Consider the following 21,105-nt stretch of genomic DNA (forward strand, 5'->3'; position numbering starts at 1 on the left):
AAAGTGGAGCTGAGTCCACAAAAGATCAGCCATGATCTCATTGAATGGTGGAGCAGGCTCGAGGGGCCAGATGGTCTACTCCTGCTCCTAGTTCTTATGTTCTTATGTTCTGGAAACTGTATTCCACCACTGACGATGCTCTCTGTGAAACGTTGAGACCGCTTAAGACCTTCATCTGTTCCCCCTGACCAGATCCGAGTGTCATCACTTCCTGTGTCACCATTAAGATAGGAATTTGATCGCTCTTGGTGCTCCACAGTTCCTGCAGTTTCTTTCACTACAACCTGCTGTCTTTGTGAGTAGCTCGCTCCCTTGTTGTAGTTGTGGCCGCTCCTCTTCGATCACACGCAGATGATTGCTGATATGCTGGAGTTCCTGTGCAATCTGATGCTGGATCTCGGCTTTCTTCCAAATCTGCCTTTCCAGACTAGCTTTCTCTTCCGTGTAATCATCACTGATACCTCCTGTTGAATGATGTTCCCATGCCAGCTTCTTCTTCGGCTTCCTTTCTCCATTCCCTCTGTCAAGGAGTTCAATTCTTCTTTTACATGAATCAGCCATCTCTGTTTGTACCTGTGCTGTCGTGAGTGGATTGAGCTTGCATGGGTGTTGCTTATTGGGAACATCATATCCGATAGCTACATCCTGAGCAATTACTTTTGTACGTCCCAAGTTATCCCCCCCACACAGCTCTATGTGACTAATGACTCTTTCAGATCATTTTTTCCTCCGGAAGGTAACTCAATAATTTATCCCAAGTTTTAAATGTTTCCTCAATTTCCAATTGAACATAGAACATAGAAAAATACAGCACAGAACAGGCCCTTCGGCCCACGATGTTGTGCCGAACCTTTGTCCCAGATTAATCATAGATTATCATAGCATTTACAGTGCAGAAGGAGGCCACCCGGCCCCCCGAGTCTGCACCGGCTCTTGGAAAGAGCACCCTACCCAAGGTCAACACCTCCACCCTATCCCCATAACCCAGCAACTCCACCCAACAATTTTGGACACTAAGGGAAATTTATCACTGCCAATCCACCTAACCTGCACATCTTTGGACTGTGGGAGGAAACCGGAGCACCCGGAGGAAACCCACGCACACGGGGAGGACGTGCAGACTCCGCACAGACAGTGACCCAAGCCGGAATCGAACCTGGGACCCTGGAGCTGTGAAGCAATTGTGCTATCCACAATGCTACCGTGCTGCCCTTAAGAACAAATTCATTTACACCATATCATTCTACCGTAATCCATGTACCTATCCAATAGCTGCTTGAAGGTCCCTAATGTTTCCGACTCAACTACTTCCACAGGCAGTGCATTCCATGCCCCCACTACTCTCTGGGTAAAGAACCTACCTCTGACATCCCCCCTCTATCTTCCACCATTCACCTTAAATTTATGTCCCCTTGTAATGGTTTGTTCCACCCGGGGAAAAAGTCTCTGACTGTCTACTCTATCTATTCCCCTGATCATCTTATAAACCTCTATCAAGTCGCCCCTCATCCTTCTCCGTTCTAATGAGAAAAGGCCTAGCACCCTCAACCTTTCCTCCTAAGACCTACTCTCCATTCCAGGCAACATCCTGGTAAATCTCCTTTGCACCTTTTCCAAAGCTTCCACATCCTTCCTAAAATGAGGCGACCAGAACTGTACACAGTACTCCAAATGTGGCCTTACCAAAGTTTTGTACAGCTGCATCATCACCTCACGGCTCTTAAATTCAATCCCTCTGTTAATGAACGCGAGCACACCATAGGCCTTCTTCACAGCTCTACCCACTTTGAGTGACAACTTTCAAAGATGTATGAACATAGACCCCAAGATCTCTCTGCTCCTCCACATTGCCAAGAACTATACCGTTAACCCTGTATACCGCATTCATATTTGTCCTTCCAAAATGGACAACCTCACACTTTTCAGGGTTAAACTCCATCTGCCATTTCTCAGCCCAGCTCTGCATCCTATCTATGTCTCTTTGCAGCCGACAACAGCCCTCCTCACTATCCACAACTCCACCAATCTTCGTATCGTCTGCAAATTTACTGACCCAGCCTTCAACTCCCTCATCCAAGTCATTAATGAAAATCACAAACAGTAGAGGACCCAGAACTGATCCCTGCGGTATGCCACTGGTAACTGGGCTCCAGGCTGAATATTTGCCATCCACCACCACTCTCTGACTTCTATCGGTTAGCCAGTTCGTTATCCAACTGGCCAAATTTCCCACTATCCCATGCCTCCTTACTTTCTGCATAAGCCTACCATGGGGAACCTTATCAAATGCCTTACTAAAATCCATGTACACTACATCCACTGCTTTACCTTCATCCACATGCTTGGTCACCTCCTCAAAGAATTCAATAAGACTTGTAAGGCAAGACCTACCCCTCACAAATCCATGCTGACTATCCCTAATCAAGCAGTGCCTTTCCAGATGCTCAGAAATCCTATCCTTCAGTACCCTTTCCATTACTTTGCCTACCACCGAAGTAAGACTAACTGGCCTGTAATTCCCAGGGTTATCCGTAGTCCCTTTTTTGAACAGGGGCACGGCATTCGCCACTCTCCAATCCCCTGGTACCACCCCTATTGACAGTGAGGACGATAAGATCATTGCCAACGGTTCTGCAATTTCATCTCTTGCTTCCTATGGAATCCTTGGATATATCCCGTCAGGCCCGGGGGACTTGTCTATCCTCAAGTTTTTCAAAATGCCCAACATATCTTCCTTCCTAACAAGTATTTCCTCGAGCTTACCAGTCTGTTTCACACTGTCCTCTCCAACAATATGGCCCCTCTCATTTGTAAATACTGAAGAAAAGTACTCGTTCAAGACCTCTCCTATCTCTTCAGACTCAATACACAATCTCCCGCTACTGTCCTTGATCGGACCTACCCTCGCTCTAGTCATTCTCATATTTCTCACATATGTGTAAAAGGCCTTGGGATTTTCCTTGATCCTACCCGCCAAAGATTGTTCATGCCCTCTCTTAGCTCTCCTAATCCCTTTCTTCAGTTCCCTCCTGGCTATCTTGTATCCCTCCAGCACCCTGTCTGAACCTTGTGTCCTCAGCCTTACATAAGTCTTTTTCTTCCTCTTAACAAGACATTCAACCTCTCTTGTCAACCATGGTTCCCTCACTCGACCATCTCTTCCCTGCCTGACAGGGACATACATATCAAGGACATGTAGTACCTGTTCCTTGAACAAGTTCCACATTTCACTTGTGTCCTTCCCTGACAGCCTATGTTCCCAACTTATGCACTTCAATTCTTGTCTGACAACATCGTATTTACCCTTCCCCCAATTGTAAACCTTGCCCTGTTGCACGCACCTGTCCCTCTCCATTACTAAAGTGAAAGTCACAGAATTGTGGTCACTATCTCCAAAATGCTCCCCCACTAACAAATCTGTCACTTGCCCTGGTTCATTACCAAGTACCAAATCCAATATGGCCCCTCCTCTGGTCGGACAATCTACATACTGTGTTAGAAACTATTTGATCTAAAGAGTTCCCACTCAATGTTTGGGAAGTTGAAGTCACCCATGACTACTACCCTGTGACTTCTGCACCTTTCCAAAATCTGTTTCCCAATCTGTTCCTCCACATCTCTGCTACTATTGAATTTGAGGAATGTCAAATTCAGAATTGACTGGATTTTTTTCCGTTATGCCTGGTGTTGCTCCTGGCATGCCTTCCTACGCTGTATAATATAGTAATCTTTATTGTCACAAGTAGGCTTACATTAACACTGCAATGAAGTTACTGTGAAAAGCCCCTAGTCGCCACATTCTGGCGCCTGTTCGGGTCACAGAGGGAGAATTCTGAATGTCCAATTCACCCAACAGTTCATGAAACCAGGGTTGATAGCGAAGCTTGAAGTAACAGATTATTGTTGGATACTATTCTGCCGATGGCCCACAGCGCTTCATGGATTCCCAGTCTTAACTTGCTGGCTCTGTTTGAAATCTCTCCCATTTAGCATGGTGGTTGATGAAGAGTATCTCCACAAGGTCTGTGTGGTGACCACTCCGACCAATACTGTCATTGACGGATGAATCTAAGACAGGCAGAATCGGCGAGGATGAAGTCAAGTAAGATTTTCCCTCTTGGTTCCCTCGCGACCTGCTCCAGGCCCAGTCTAGCTGCTGTGTCCTTCAGGACTCATTCAGTAACGGTGTTACCAAGCCACTCTTCATGTTAGACCTTGAAGTCTCCCACCCAGAGTACACTGTGCGCCCTTGGACCCCCTCAGTGCTTCCTACAAGGGGCGTTCAACATGATTCATCAGCTGAGGAGGGACAGTACGTGGCAATCAACAGGAGGTTTCCTTGCCCATCTTCGGCCTGATGCCAAGAGACTTGATTGGTTCCAGAGTTGATGTTGAGGACACCCAGGGCAATATCTGTTTGGCAGAATCTTCCCCTCTGTGCACAGTGTGCTGGCTGAGGCGGGTAAACCGGCGTGCAGACCTATAGCCGTGCTTCCTCTCCAGACTTCAACAAAAATCTGGGGCCGTGGTTTTTGGCTTCACTCTGGCGGGGCAAGCAAGGCCTGATAGAGCCAGTTCCACAGAGAATGGGACGGCATTTTAACAGGGTTCCCCGATCTGTGATAGAAATAGACTCCCCACAAACACAGGGAACCCCACGCAAGCAGAGGGGCAACCCCCCCCCCCCAGGGGTTGTTTAAACAGGGTAGATTCAGACAGAATGTTCAATCCAGAACTAAGGGTCATAGTTTGAGGGTAAGGGGTTAACCATTTAGGACTACGGTGAGGAGAAATTTCCTCATCCAGAGAGTGGTGAATCTGTGGAATTTGCTACCACAGAAAGTGGTTAAGGCCAAAACGTGGGGCGGGATTCTCCGACCCCTCCCCCCCCCCGGCCGGGTCGGAGAATCGCCGGGGGTGGCGTGAATCCAGCCCCCGCCAGCTGCCGAATTTTCCGGCGCCGGGGTTTTGGCGGGGTGGGAATTGCGGTGCGCCGGTCGGCAGGTGTGGCAACGGCCCCGCCGGCAATTCTCCGGCCCGCGATGGGCCGAGTTGCCGCCCGTTTTCGGCAGGTCTTGCCGGCGTAAATCACAACAGGTCCTTACCGGCTGGTCCTGGCTCCATGGGCGGCCTGCAGAGTCCTCGGAGGGGCGCGGGGGGGATCTGGCCCCGGGGGGGGGGAGGGGGTGCCCCCACGGTGGCCTGGCCCACGATCAGGGCCCACCGATCCGCGGGCGGGCCTGTGCCCTGGGGGCACTCTTTCCCTCCGCACCAGCCGCTGTCAACCTCCGCCATGGCCGGTGTGGAGAAGAACCCCCCTGCGCATGTGCCAACTTGCGCCAAACACTCCAGCGCCAGCCTAGCCCCTGAAGGTGTAGAGGATTCCGCTCCTTCGGGGCGGCCCGACGCCGGAGTGGTTCACGCCACTCCTCGGCGCCGGAGTGGTCCGCCCCGCCGGTTCGCGGAGAATCCCGCCCGTGTAATTTCAAGAAGGAATTAGATATAGCCCTTGGTGCTAAAGGGATCAAGGAACATGGGGGCAAAGCTGGCCAAGGGTATCGAACCTGATGATCAACAATGATCATAATGAATGGTGAGCAGGCTCGAAGGGCTGAATGGCCTCCTCCTGCTATTTTCTATGTATTATGCTCCACCTGCCAAATTTCTACCGAAGCCATTGCCTCCTCATTCTGCTAAACTGCAGAAAATATAGAGCCTTTCTACTCAATCTCTCCCTCGTAGGAGAGCCCTCTCATCTCCAGAATTGACCGACAGAACCTTATCTCTCCTGCCTCAGTGATAAGCAAATCCCCCAATGGGGCCGGAGACCAAAACCGCGCACACGGCTCCAGCCACAGAAGCAGAAAATGGTGGAAAAGCCTAGCAGTCCGGCTAGGGGAGAGAAACGAGAGTTAACGCTTCGAGTCTGCATGACCCTCCTTTGGAGCTAAACAGAAGGAGAAATGGGATGGATTATATACTGCATAAGAAATACGAAGAGTGGGGAGCAGAGTAGAGATCAGTGACCAGTGGGAGCTAGGAGGGATTGCATCAAAGACATGTGAAAGGCACAAGACAGGGCAAGTGTTAATGGCAGTGTGAAGGACAATGGAAGGTGCCGATAGCGGCATAAAGTTAGATAACAATGTCTTAATAGCGGTACAAAGGTCAGGAGTCAGTGAAAGCAAAAGTTGAGAACAAATGCCAGGTAGCCCAGTAAGTTGGGGAGCGTGGGTTGCCGGCAGGGGAGGGGTGATTGCGTTGGAACAATGCTATTTTAAAAAAATTGCTTGCTGGCCTGCATGATAACTTTGTGTTTTGTGCACAAGGACAGCCAGATCCTTCTGTACAGCAACGTTTGCGGGAAAATGGCGTTGCAGGGGAAGATCAACCGTGATCCAGGTGAATGGTGGAACAGGCTCAAGGGGTCGAATGGCCTACTCGTGCTTCCAATCTCCTCCACCTATTGGTACGATCGTAACTGATGGACAAGTCGGATCCCAGTGTGAAACCTGGCTTCATAGATCTGTATGCCGATGTGTTATTCACTTCCTTTTAGGGTAGCCCCTAGTCGCCACATTCCGTCGCCTGTTCAGGGAGGCCGGTACGGGAATTGAACCTGCGCTGCTGGCCTTGTTCTGCATTGCCAGTCAGCTATTCAGCCCACTGTGCTAAACCAGCCCCTAATATACTCTAAAAAAAAATTAAATGTAAATATATTTCTTCTTAACATGTTAATTACTTTTCAACCATGCAGCTGCTGCTTTGGCCTTAATTATTTTGCCTGATGGCTGTGCGCAAAACGTGCTTCCGGCCAAAGGCGGACTTTCAGTGAAACACACAGCTTTGCAGCGCAGGACCCCAGCAGATGGGGGGCCCGTAGAGTTGACTGCTGCAATGGGAACACCAATCAGAGCCTTGGTGGCACTGATCAGCTCAATCGCATTTCGGGAGACCATCAGCGGGCAATGCAATACAACATTGGGCTCTGATTGGTCGAGTCCCCTTTAGAGTGGGAAAACAGTTCAGACACGGGTCTCCAGAATTAGCCTGAGGTTATTGAACTTACACTGAGTAAAGGTGCAAAGCACCATCCAGGTTTCTGGCATTCGGTCTGGCGGGCAGCCCCAGGCAAAAGTGAGGTCTCCTACCAAACTTTGGGTGCGAGCCTGCGAACGAGGCACTGCCAACGGCCATCAAGGATAGCAGCAGGGCGACACTTGACCTCCAGGCCAGGCCTGAGGAGGGTGGGCGGGGAACCAGCCAAAAATGAACAGACGCTAGCCAGGCAGCCTGCCAGGAGCGCACGTGCTTGTTGAGGCCGGAGACATGGCCACCCAAGGAAGAGATGAGCAGAGTAGGAGTTGTGAGGTGCGAAGAAGGCCAGGCCAGGCCAGAACCAGCGCGGTCAGGAGGGCATTGACGAAATTCAGGGTGGGGCCCGGTGCCATGGTAGGCGGGGCTCAATGACTGGGGGTGTGGCTCAATGTCACAAGGTGGTGGGACGTGCCGGCGGGCCCCTACAAAGAAGGAGAGCGCGGGGCCCGCTAAAAGTGTTAAATCTGCCTCTGCTTTTGGCTGCGATGGGCCCCAGAAGACAAATTCACTTTGACTGACTGAGTGGTGGGAAGAGGGCTGGCACGGAGAAAAGGGAGGGCGAGGGCTGGTGCTTCTAATGACGTTCGTGGTGGGGGAGGGGACGCAGGCAGCCGTTGTCTCAGGGAGCGATAGACCTGTTTTTTAAAAAAAAATTACAATGCAGAAACGCAAAGGTCGCACATTCAAGCACAAACATCAGTCCACAGACACCTTTTAAAATCTTACTGAAGCTCTTAAATTCCCCCCCCCCCCCCCCCCCCCCCCGGCCAACTGGTAAAAGCAGATGGGCCAGGTAAAGTTGCAGTCACTTGGCCCCTGTACAGGCTAAATTGCCTGCCTGCCTGACTGATGGAGGGTGTGCGTCCCACTCTCATGTGGGCCCGCCAACTGAATTGAGGCGTCCGAGAGGGGATTATTTGTAGCGAATGGGGGGGGGCTATGGGGAGAAAGCCAGGAGAATGACACTAAATCTTAATACTCATTTAGAGAGCCAATGCAGACACAATAGGCTGCTGAATGGTCTGCGCCGTAACAATTCCGTGGGTATGTACTATTGCTCAGTAGAACCACATCCAAATCGTGTGTTATTGATATCCAGGGTACAGACAGAAGAACCTTTAGACCAGGAAGACGGTCTCACAGATCAACTTTGTTTTGTTTCAGAAATCATGGAAAAACGTTCCTGAACAGCTTCACAGGTGTTTACTGATGAACCTTTGACATAAAGAAGCAAACACTTATTAAGCAAGGGAAAATGAAATATATTACAACAGACAGAAAGAATGTCAGTACAAACACCAGAAAGTGATTCAAACTCAATGGCCTTCCTTTTATCCCTGCAATACCCTTACAGACACAAAACACCAGTGAAGATTTACCACTATCTTTACACCAAGGCTCCTTGCTTGGGCTGGCCCAAGTCGCAAAAAAAAAGAAGAAAAATGAGCTGAAACCATGTCCCATCGTTTTTAACACACCAATGCAGATCACAATTGAAGTTACAGTTGTCCATTGTTTCTAAAGTTAGAATTTTCTGGCCGTTTCACTGGAAGAACCTATCCCCCCCCGGCCTTTCTCTCCCCGCCGTTGTCAACGGGATTTCCCGTATAATGCACCCCTCGCCGCTGGGCTGCCCAGATCATTTTCTCAACCCCCATTTTTGACCCCCCCCCCTTCCTGTCCCCCACAACCTCGGGGAGGTCCCAGGAACCCCACCTCGACCTGGTAAGATGCCCTCCTGGGCCCGATCCCTGGCAGTGCTGGCACTCTGACAGTGCCCCTGCCAGCCTAGTGGTGCCACCTGGGCACCCTGGCACTGCCAGGCCGAAGGTGCCCAGGTGCTACCCTGCCCTGTCCCCCCACCATCGGGGGGTCTCCAATGGCCTGGGAGACGCCCCCCCTCCCAATTGCCATTATGACTGTTGCCATTATGACGTGGTCTCCCAGCTGCGGATGGTGAATTGTGTGCCCCGGTGAATCTGGCAAACGTGTATTAAAATGGCCCGTTGAATCTCGCGAGATGTTTCAAGCGTCGTGAATCTCTCGAGAGGCCTCTTGCCAGATTCAACGGTCTTACCCAACACCAATTGGGCATGACTAGGCCGCTGACTTGCGCCCAATGTCTCTCAGTATCTACTCCTCGGGGAAGCATTATATGAGCAACGTTCCATTGGCCTAACTTCAAGAAAACAATATCCATGGCTGGAATGAATTATGCTCTTACTTTTATGATGCTTTAATTGCACCTTTGTAGCCAGGGTGTCTGCTGACCTTGTAAACCAGGATATTTGTTAATAGATTACTGCAGCAGTCATACACACACCAACCCAACCTGGGCTTTTAGCCCTTACTGCACCAAATACATATATTGTAAGGGTTCTGCCTGTTTATTCCCTTATTTCTTTTATCTTGCTGTTACATTTTTGATCTATGGATGTTTAATGGACAGATGATTTCAAGGGAAGCATCTCGCATCTTTGATTCAAAGAGAAGAACCCAAAAGGCTGTGCTGGTTTAAACTGGAGATTGACCAGTGACAGAGAGATGGGTGGGGTCTCGGTTTGATTGACTGGCTGGTGGCCAATGGATTGGCCCAAAAGGCTGTGCTCTGCCCGGTAACAGGTGGTGATTGGATCTGATCACACAGATGTTTTTCAGAGTCTCAAGGCTTCAGATTTGATTCAGTTTTGATTCTGGCAGCTCGGTGAAGAGATCGAACCAACTCTCTCCAAAAAGACTCAGAGAATTCCAAAAGAGTCAGTCGTGCAGGCAGTCGGGAATGAGGAACTCACGGCGTCACAGACACAAAAGCGAGAGGAGGGGGGTGGGCAACGTAATCATGATGGGCCAAATGGCCAGCTCCTGCCTTGTACGCTTTGGTAATTCTAACTTTGCTCTGTCTCTTTCCATTTCTTTATGTCTGCCTCTAACTTCCTGCAACCCCCTATCTCCACTCTCTCTCTCTCTATATCCCTATATTATCCATTCTGCGTAGCACAGTGGTCAGCACTATTGCTTCACAGCGCCAGGGTCCCAGGTTCGATTCCCAGCTTGGAGTCTGTGTGGAGTCTGCACGTTCTCCCCATGTCCCCGTGGGTTTCCTCCGGGGGCTCCGGTTTCCTCCCACAAGTCCCGAAAGACGTACTGTTGGGTGAATTGGCCATGCTAAATTGCCCTTAGGTTAGGTGGGGTTACGGGGACAGGGTGTGGGCATGGGCTTAATGCTTTCCAAGAGCCGGTACAGACTTGATGGGCCAAATGGCCTCCTTCTGCACTGTACATTCTATGATTCTCTCTGCCCACCTCGCTCTCTCTCTCTCTCTCCCCTCCTTTTTCTGTCTATCTCTCTCCCTCCAGCTCTCTCTTTATCTACTGTTCTTCCCTGCCTCTGTGTGTGTGTGTGTGTATGTGTCTCCTCCCTCTCTCTCTGTCTCCTCCCTTTCTCTGTCCCCCTCTCTCACATCAGGGGCTGGATTCTCCGCTGGCGGGATGCTCCGTTTTGCCGGCAGGAGGGGGATTTCCCGACGGCATGGGGCAGCTCCACAATGGGAAACCCCATTGACCAGCCGGCGTCACAGAGCATCCTGCCAGCGGGGTGAACCAGAAATGCGGCAAGCCGGAGAATCCAGCCCCATGTCTCCTTATCTCTCGCTCCGTCCTTGCCTCTAGCTCTTGCACTCTCTCTCTCTCTCTCTCTCTCTGCCTCTCATTCCTTCCACTTTCTCTACCCCATACTCTCTCATGCTCTTTTACACTTATTTTGTGTTTCATACTTTGACTCTCACTCTGCCTCTTTCACTCTCATGTCCACTCTCTATCTTGCTCTGTCCCTCCATCACTCATAGTCTCCCCCTCACTTGCTGTGCCCACCTGTCCCATTCTTTCTCTCTCTCACTCTCTCTCTTTCTGTGTCTCCCTGCTCCCCGCTGCCCCGCCTCTCACTCTGTCTTGGTCTCTAACTCTTGTGCTCGTGCTCTCGCTCTCTCTCTCTCTCTCTCTCCCTCTCCATCTCTCTCTCTCTCTCCCTCTCCATCTCTCTCTCTCTCTCTCTCCCCCCCCACTGTTAAGTAATGGGTTAAAAGTCATTTCAATTAGTTGTCTCATTTATGTTACGCATCCAATAATTGACACTGATATGTAAAGGGGCTTCAGGTGGCCTTTGTGTCAGGTGATGTGAAGATAGAATTTTGTGCAAAGTCTGTTAAAGTGGAATAAAGGTGTTTGTAAAAAGGAGCAGTACTTTGACTCTTTATACAACAGCAGCTAAACGTCTAACAAATGGTAGCAGAGGATGGTTGCTGTGTAAATGTGAAGGGTTGAAAGATACAACTTTTCCAGAGCAAACCAAGGAGTGAGTGAGAAGAAAAAAAAAGAAGATATATGACTGAACCGAGGATAAAGATGGCCGGATATGACTATCCTCCCTTCTTTTCTGAAAGGGAATCGTACGACCAATGGAGAAGTGCAGTAGTTATGTGGACTAAGGTAACTGCTTTGGGAAAGAGAAAACAAAGTATGGCATTGGCTCTTTCTCTACCATATGGCAGTAAAATCCGGAGCAAAGGTTTTCTGAGCTGGAATTGGAAGAGTTAGATTCAGAAGAAGGTCTGGAGACTATATTACATTATATGGTTAAGATTTATAAGAAAGATGACTTGTTAAGTGCGTATGAAGCATGGTCGGATTTTGATAAGTTCTGGAAAATAGAGGATATCTCCATGGAAGACTATATAATGGAATTTGGCAGACTATATAAAAGGCTGCAGAAACACAACTTGGAATTTCCATAGTCTGCGTTGGACTTTAAATTACTTGACTGTGCTAGAGTGAGCATCATGGATAGGCTCCTGGTTCAGACAGGAGTTAAGTTTGTGGATAAGGATACCTTATTCTATCAGATGACAGAAGCTTTAAAAAAGTTTCTGGGGAAACATTCGATTCCAATGACTCTGATGACCCAAATAGGTCAGTCTGCAATCAAGCAGACTATGGAAGATACACTACGAACAGGATGGCGAAATTGTACGGCTACAAACAGGTTCCAAGACTATAGAAAGAGATCGGGACCTGGAAATTATGAAGACAGAAACCCAGTTAGAACCTACAATAGGAAGATGAACCCCAGAAATGCACGGGGCATGATAAATCGATGTTTTCGATGTGACTTTCAATACCATTATGCTTTCAACTGCCCAACACGTTATAATAAGAGTGTTTGAAGCGACACATGACTTGGAAGAGTCAGAAGAGGAAAAGGATAGTGACCAGAAAGAAGGCATTGTCCTATTAACAAGCAGTTTTACTCCGGTAATGAGGGTGTTGGTTGTAGAATCCTTCAATTGTGCCGTATTGGACAATGGCTGCACATCTACTGTGTGTGGAATTGACTGGTTAAAATGTTACCTGGACTCCTTGAATGCTGAAAATCGTAACAAGGTTAAGGAATTTGAAAGTTCCACAAGTTTCAGGTTTGGGGATGATAATACTCTGAAGTCGCTGAAAAGTGTGGTGATCCCTTGCAATATTGCCGGAGTGAATCATTTCATTAGCACGGATGTTGTATCAAGTGAGATACCTTTTGCTTCTGAGCAGACTGTCGATGAAGAAAGCACGCATGAAACTGGATATGGAACAGGATAAGGCAACAGTTTTTGGAAAGGCGATGGACTTAAAATTTACACAGTCGGGACATTACTGCCAAATAATATTTCAAGTAGAGTGGTTAAGGATGTGTTAATGGCAGTTGAAAATGGGACTTTAGCTGATAAAAAGCTTGTATTAAAACGGCACAGGCAATTTGCGCATCCGTCTCCTCGGAGGCTGAAAAATTTATTAAAGGATGCAGGGGTAAGGGATGAAGACTATACTAAACTGATAGAACAAGTTTGTGATAACTGTGAAGTTTGTAGGAAGTACAGAAGGACACCAGCACGACCGATAGTAACCCTACCTTTGGCCAGGGATTTTAACGACATTGTGGCCATGGACTTTAAGATCTGGGATAAAGCCAATAATATATTTATTTTGTAGATTTAGCAACCAGATTTAGTCCATCAACGATTGTACAAAGTAAAAAAAAGAGAGTAATTCTGGATCAAATCGTGGAAAAATGGATAGGGACAGGAATGGGTCCACCGGCAAAATTCCTTACGGACAATGGGGGAGAATTTGCTAATGATGAGTTTAGGGATATGTGTGAAAACGTGAACATCACAGTTATGAATATGGCTGCAGAAAACCCATTTAGTAATGGTGTGTGTGAATGAAACCATGCGGTAAAAGATGACATGCTCCGGAAAATTTTGGCAGATAGACCAAACTGCAAGCTAAATTCAGCTTTAGCATGGGCAGTACATGCAAAGACTTCATTGCAGACGGTTGGGGGCTATAGTCCCTATCAATTAGTGTTTGGTAGAAATCCTAAAATTACATCCATTTTAGATGACCAGCTTCCAGCTTGGGAAGGGACGACAATTAGCTCTGCCTTTGCTGAACATTTAAATGCATTACATAGCAGTTGAAAAGCTTTTTTGGAAGCAGAAGTCTCTGAAAGAATTCGCAGAGCTTTAAGACATAATGTACGGCCATCAGATGCCGTTTTTCAGCAAGGAGGCATGGTATACTATAAGAGAGACAATTATAATGAATGGAAAGGCCCAGGGAAGATCATAGGCATAGATGGCAAAACAATTATTTTGCAACATGGCGATCAGACTGTTAGGGTACATTCATCAAGGATAATGAGTACAGATTACAAATTTTCAAATTTATACAGAGCAGACAGACATGACGAGGAACCAGAATCATCTGGTATGCACGTGTTACAGAACTATGAGGACCAGTTAACTGATATAGACAGGGTTTCTGTAGAGGAACACAACACTTCTGATGAATTAGAACAGGCCATTTTTCCAAGAGGACAACTGCCAGAAGTTGGTACAAAAGTGACATACTTGCCTGAAGGGTCTAGTCAATGGAAGGATGCAACTGTTATTAATAGAGCAGGGAAGGCCACTGGAAAGTATAAACATTGTTGAATGTACAGCATTCAGGGGAAGGAGTAAAGACAATGGATTGGGAACACAAAGTTCAAAAATGGAGGGCACAGAAACGCAGTGCCAATTCAGATAGTACATCGGACAGTGAACAGGTCCGCAGGAAAAGGTCGAGAACTATTGAAAGGACATCCCACAGCAGAAGGGAAAGATCTAGCAGTACAGAACGAGATACCAGGTGGGCGAGGGGACGTAGTTTAACAAGATCTCGGAACATGAGTAAGACTACGAACACTGTTAGGAGTAGAAGCCCACCTGCACGTGACATTTTGATGACTTCCAATAAATTAGATGAAAAAGTAATCAAAAATGCCAAACAGCAAGAACTGCATAGTTGGAGTGAACATGGAAGTACTGGATAGGGGACAAAGAGCTCTATCCCACAGATGGATTTGCACGGAAAAGTTTCTTCCGGATGGAACTTATAAGGCAAAGGCCAGGCTTGTGGCAAGGGGATTTGAAGAAAACTTAGAAGATCAGGATTTAAGGGTAGATTCACCTACAGCAGGAAAGGTTATTTTAAATATCTTCTTGGCTCTATTAGCCACAAAGGCATGGCAATGCAAATCTATAGATATAAAAGCTGCCTTTTTGCAGGGGCATCAGCTCCAGAGAGACATTTTTCTCCGTCCTCCTAAAGAAGCAGCTAACACAGAAGGGGTACTCTGGAAGTTGAACAAATGTGTATATGAATTAAATGATTCATCTAGAGTCTGGTATTTTTCAGTAAGGTCAGTTTTGTTAAAGTTAGGCTGTTGAAAGCAGATCCTGCAATGTTTTACTGGCACTATAAAGGAAATCTTTCTGGCATTTTTATGATGCATGTCGATGATTTTTTGTGGGGTGGGACTAGTGATTTCGAAGCTATTGTAATCTCTGGTTTGAGGAAAGAATTCAGGGTTGGAAGTCAGGCTTCCGGTGCATTTAAATATATTGGACTGGAAATCGGACAGACAAAGTTAGGGGCAACTTTACGTCAACAATCTTATTTGGAAAGCTTCAGCCCAATAGCAATTAGTCGTGGCCGAGTTTCACAAAAAGACGCAATGGTTTCAACGATGGAAAAAGAGAGGACGGTGGCGTCAATTCCGGCGCCGCGGTCCCCATCCACCTGCCGACAAGATGGCGGACGCCGAGAACGACAGAGGCCCCTCGGCCGAAGGCGACGCAGAGGCCCGCTCGCCCGGCGGCTCCGCTGCCCCTCCTGATTCTTCGGCGGCGCCGGTCGCCGAGGAGGCGCAGGCCGATGTGAAGAAGAAAATCAATGTGCTCCTGAAAGCTGTGGGCGACACCCCAATGATGAAGCAGAAAAAATGGACAGTGGAGAGGGTGCGGACGATTCAGGGGCTCAGCCAATTCATCAAGAAATTCCTCCAGGTCGAAGCAACGGAACAGTTGTTCATCTACGTCAACCAGACCTTCGCACCTCCCCCAGACCAGGACGTGGGTACCTTGTACGAGTGCTTCGGAAGTGACGGCAAGCTGGTTCTGCATTACTGCAAGTCGCACGCCTGGGGCTGAAGTACGGCAGGATTTTCTTTGACTGCGGGAGTTGCTGTCGCACGGTGTCTGTCTGTGTGTGTGTGTGTGTGTAGAGGTGCCGCGCCCCCTCTCTCCCACCCCCCCCCTCCCCCTCCCACCTCCCCACCCCCCTCCGCGATGCCTGCTCCACTGCCGCCTCGTCCTGGGGAGGCCTTGCGGATGGCTGTGGAGCGGACAGCCTCCTGCTCGAATTGGACAGACTGCTTAGTGGCACGTGTTCCGCCCCTTGTGAGCGGTGCGAGCAGTGCGCTTCCCTGACTCTTGTGTCTCCCTGTGTGCCTCCCTGACTCTTGTGTCTCCCTGTGCGCTTCCCTGACTCGTGTGTCTCCCTGACTCTTGTGTCTCCCTGTGCGTCTCCCTGACTCTTGAGTCTCCCTGACTCTTGCGTCTCCCTGTGCGTCTCCCTGACTCTTGAGTCTCCCTGACTCTTGCGTCTCCCTGTGCGTCTCCCTGACTCTTGAGTCTCCCTGACTCTTGCGTCTCCCTGTGCGTCTCCCTGACTCTTGAGTCTCCCTGTGTGCCTCCCTGACTTGCGTCTCCCTGAATCTTGTGTCTCCCTGTGCGTCTCCCTGACTCTTATGTCTCCCTGACTCTTGCGTCTCCCTGTGCGTCTCCCTGACTCTTGCGTCTCCCTGTGTGCCTCCCTGACTTGCGTCTCCCTGAATCTTGCGGCTCCCTGTGCGTCTCCATGACTCTTGTGTCTCCCTGACTCTTGCGTCTCCCTGTGCGTCTCCCTGACTCTTGTGTCTCCCTGACTCTTGCGTCTCCCTGTGCGTCTCCATGACTCTTGCGTCTCCCTGTGCGTCTCCATGACTCTTGTGTCTCCCTGACTCGTGTCTCCCTGACTCTTGCGTCTCCCTGTGCGTCTCCATGACTCTTGCGTCTCCCTGTGCGTCTCCATGACTCTTGCGTCTCCCTGACTCGTGACCCCCTGTGTGCCTCCCTGACTCTTGTGTCTCCCTGACTCGTGTCTCCCTGTGCGTCTCCCTGTCTCTTGCGTCTCCCTGTGTGCATCCCTGGCTCTTGTGTCTCCCTAGTCTGCCTCCCTGACTCTTGCGTCTCCCTGTGCGTCTACTCCCCACCCCCTCTCTCGCTCTCTGCCCCCCTTTCCCCGCCCCCCCTACCCCGCACTCCACAGTGAGTCACGGCGAACTGGACGATCGAAACCCTCCTCTGCCTGCGTCAACTCTTCAACGCTGGGGAACCGTGTCAAATCTGCAATAAAGCGACTGCCTGTATGTGAAAAAAAAAGATGGAAAAAGAGCAACTGTGAAGTTTAATTGGCAACTGAATTGGTTAGGTAGACAGACTAGACCGGACGAGAGTTTTGATGTCTTAGAGTTGAGTACAAAAATGAATGATCCCAAAGTGGAAGACATAATAAGAACAAATAAAGCGTTGGCCAAACTAAAAATGCAGGAGTGTGTTTTGAAATTCCTGGTTTTAGGTGACCTTAGGCACTTGAAATTCATGGTTTATAGTGATGCGTCTTATGCAAATTTATGTGATGGGGTTTCAAGCACAGGAGGTTTTATAATTTTCCTTTTGGGAACAATGGTAAATGTTGCCCTCTTGTGTGGGAAACAAAGAAAATAAGGAGAGTGGTCAAAAGCACTTTGGCTGCTGAGACGTTAAGCCTTGTAGAGGCGGTGGATGTGGCCTTTACAAAATCTCAGATATTGACAGAAATTTTGGGATTAGGGGGTTTGGGTAATATACCTATTGACTGTCACATTGACAATAAATCCCTGTGGGAAAATGTGCACTCTACAAAAAGTGTCAACGAAAAAAGGTTACGGATAGACATCGCAAGTTTGAAGCAGATGTTGGACAGCGGGGAGACAGCAACAATTAAATGGGTCGACAGTAGCTATCAATTGTCAGACTACTTTACAAAAAGAGGGGCTAGTTCACAGAAACGTTTGGATATTGTTAATGAAGGGCGCCTGTTTCTGTGACTTTTTTTCTTCCTAAAAAAAAATGAAAAAAAGAGGGGAAATCATGTGTGTGTTTTTGAGTTTCTTGTAATTTTGTTTTCACCTAATAATTTTTTTTCTCCAAGGAAGGGGAGACTGTTAAGTAATGGGTTAAGAGACATTGCAATTAGTTGTCTCATTTATGTTAAATATCCAATAATTGACACTGATATGTAAAGGGGCTTCAGGTGGCCTCTGTCAGGTGGTGTTGTTAAGAGTTTTGTGCAGAGCTGTGGAAGTGAAATAAAGGTGTTTGTAAAAAGGAGCAGTACCTTTTGGCTCTTCATACAACAGCAGCTAAACGTCTAACACCCACCTCAGCAGTTTATTCTCCTAATACTGAGGAAACGTGAGAGCTGCTGGTTTCTCTCTCTCTGTCTCTCTCTCTATACCCCTCCCAATGTCAGCAGTTTATTCTGATAATGCTGAAGAAACGTGACTGCTGGTCTCTCTCTCACCAGCAGAGGTCGCCAGAGAGCTCTAAATAGACCTGTAACCCTTCACTACCATGGGGAACAGTAGGAAGTCTTACAACACCAGGTTAAAGTCCAACAGGTTTGTTTCGATGTCACTAGCTTTCGGAGCGCTGCTCCTTCCTCAGGTGAATGAAGAGGTATGTTCCAGAAACACATATATAGACAAATTCAAAGATGCCAGACAATGCTTGGAATGCGAGCATTAGCAGGTGATTAAATCTTTACAGATCCAGAGATGGGGTAACCCCAGGTTAAAGAGGTGTGAATTGCATCAAGCCAGGACAGTTGGTAGGATTTCGCAGGCCAGATGGTGGGGGATGAATGTAATGCGACATGAATCCCAGGTCCCGGTTGAGGCCGCACTCATGTGTGCGGAACTTGGCTGTAAGTTTCTGCTCGGCGATTCTGCGTTGTCGCGGGTCCTGAAGGCCGCCTTGGAGAACGCTTACCCGGAGATCAGAGGCCGAATGCCCTTGACTGCTGAAGTGTTCCCCGACTGGAAGGGAACATTCCTGCCTGGTGATTGTCGCGTGATGTCCGTTCATTCGTTGTCGCAGAGTCTGCATGGTCTCGCCAATGTACCACGCTTCGGGACATCCTTTCCTGCAGCGTATGAGGTAGACAAGGTTGGACGAGTCGCACGAGTATGAACCGCGTACCTGGTGGGTGGTGTTCTCACGTGTAATGGTGGTATCCATGTCGATGATCTGGCATGTCTTGCAGAGATTGCCATGGCAGGGTTGTGTGGTGTTGTGGTCACTGTTCTGAAGGCTGGGTAGTTTGCTGCAAACAATGGTTTGTTTGAGCTTGCGCGGTTGTTTGAAGGCAAGTAGTGGGGGGGGGTGTGGATGACCTTGGCAAGATGTTCATCTTCATCGATGACGTGTTGAAGGCTGTGAAGAAGATGTCGTAGTTTCTCCGCTCTGGGGAAGTACTGGACGACGAAGGATATTCTGTCGGTTGTGTCCCATGTTTGTCTTCTGAGGAGGTTGGTGCGGTTTTTTGCTGTGGCGCGTTGAAACTATCGATCGATGAGTCGAGTGCTGCCATATCACGTTCGTACGAGGGCATCTTTCAACGTCCGTAGATGTCTGTTACGCTCCTCGTCTGAGCAGATCCTGTGTATACGGAGAGCTTGTCCATAGGGGATGGCTTCTTTAATGTGTTTAGGGTGGAAGCTGGAGAAGTGGAGCATCGTGAGGTTATCCGTGGGTTTGCGGTAAAGCAAAGTGCTGAGGTGACCGTCCTTGATGGAGACGAGTGTGTCCAAGAATGCAACTGATTTTGGAGAGTAGTCCATGGTGAGTCTGATGGTTGGATGGAACTTATTAATGTCATCGTGTAGTCGTTTCAGTGATTCTTCGCCGTGGGTCCAAAGGAAAAAAATGTCATCGATGTATCTGGTGTATAACGTCGGTTGAAGGCCCTGTGCAGTGAGTAGGTCTTGTTCAAACTTGTGCATGAAGATGTTGGCGTATTGGGGTGCGCATTTGGTCCCCATGGCTGTTCCATGCATCTGGATGAAGAACTTGTTGTCGAAGGTGAAGACGTTGTGATCCAGAATGAAGCGGATGAGTTTCAGAATTGCATCTGGAGATTGGCAGTTGTCGGTGTTGAGTACTGAGGCTGTTGCAGCAATGCCGTCGTCATGGGGGATGCTGGTGTAGAGTGCCGAGACGTCCATTGTGACCAGGAATGTTTCCTGGTTCAACTGGTCCATGGGTGCTGAGTTTCTGTAGGAAGTCTGTCGTGTCGCAACAGAAGCTGGGCGTACCTTGTACGATGGGTTTCAAGATGCCCTCGATGTAGCCAGAGAGGTTCTCACAAGAGGGTCCCATTGCCTGAAACGATAGGACGGCCTGGTGGTTGGCCTTGTGTATTTTCGGGAGGCAGTAGAGATCTCCAATGCGGGTGTACGTGGGATGAGAGCACGTAGGGTCCTCTGAAGATCTGGATCCAAGGTCCTGATCAGTCTGTTAAGTTGGCGGATGTGTTCCTTGGTCGGATCTGCGGGTAACTGTAGTGTTCTTGGTTGTTCAGTTGTCGGTATACTTCTTTGCAGTAGTCCGTTCTGTTCAGTATGACAGTGGCCCCTCCTTTGTCTGCTGGTTTGATGACGATGCTGCGGTTGGTCTTGAGAGCGCGGATGGCATTGCGTTGTGCTTGGGTGACGTTCGGGGCTGTCTTGTGAATGCGACTGATGAATCTGGCATTGACGTGACTCCTGACGGCTTGAGCATACATGTCGAGTCTAAGGCAGCGGCCTTCCGGAGGGGTCCAATTCGACTCTTTCCTCTTCGGTTGCCGCACCGCAGATCTCTCGGTCTGCTGTTCTGGTTCATTGGTAGTCTGCTTGGGTTCGCTGTTGGCCTCTTGGGGTCTGTGTAAGAATTCCCGGAGCCTCATTCGCCTGATGAATTCCTCCGTGTCTGCCGCGAGACTGATGGGGTCCATTTTTGTGGTGGTGCAGAAATTGAGCCCTCTGCTGAGGACTTCGATTTCGTCTGGTTGAAGGGTGTAGTCTGACAAGTTGACAATAGATTTCCCTGTATTGTTTTCTACTGTGGTACCGGGGGTGGCTTGGTTGCTGCTGGTGGTGATGCTGGGTTTCTCAAGCTTCCTGTTCTTGGTGTGCATATATGTGGCATAGTATTGTTGTCTCATCTGTTTGGCGGTGTTCCGCAGCTGGTCTGCTGCGTCCTGAGCACAAGTTGAGAATGTGGCCTCTATCTTGGTTTCCAGGTTGCGGCGTGTGCTGTAGAGCTGGTGTACGAGGTGGTTGAGGAGTATGAGAGAGGTGCGACGGCAGAGTCTCTCAGCATAGTCGGTGTTGTAGGTCGACTTGAGTGGGTTTGTGATCTGTCGCCCTTTCGGGATCTTGTCTGCTTTCTTGCATCTTTGTAGAAACTTAATGTCAGTGTCTATATGCGCAATCTTCCTGGAGATCCTCTCCACTTT

The 21,105-nt window shown here is 48.8% G+C and overlaps 1 protein-coding gene across 1 annotated transcript; it reads left to right on the plus strand.

Moving 5' to 3' along the window:
• Positions 1 to 15,258: 15,258 nt before the first annotated feature.
• LOC140422694 (ubiquitin-like protein ATG12) lies at positions 15,259 to 15,733 on the plus strand. The gene has a single exon (XM_072507659.1). The coding sequence runs from the start codon at positions 15,276 to 15,278 to the stop codon at positions 15,672 to 15,674; it is 399 nt and encodes a 132-aa protein (XP_072363760.1). The 5' UTR covers positions 15,259 to 15,275; the 3' UTR covers positions 15,675 to 15,733.
• Positions 15,734 to 21,105: the final 5,372 nt, after the last annotated feature.

The sequence above is a fragment of the Scyliorhinus torazame genome, chromosome 5 (assembly GCF_047496885.1).
Source record: "Scyliorhinus torazame isolate Kashiwa2021f chromosome 5, sScyTor2.1, whole genome shotgun sequence".
NCBI classification, from domain to species: Eukaryota; Metazoa; Chordata; class Chondrichthyes; order Carcharhiniformes; family Scyliorhinidae; genus Scyliorhinus; species Scyliorhinus torazame.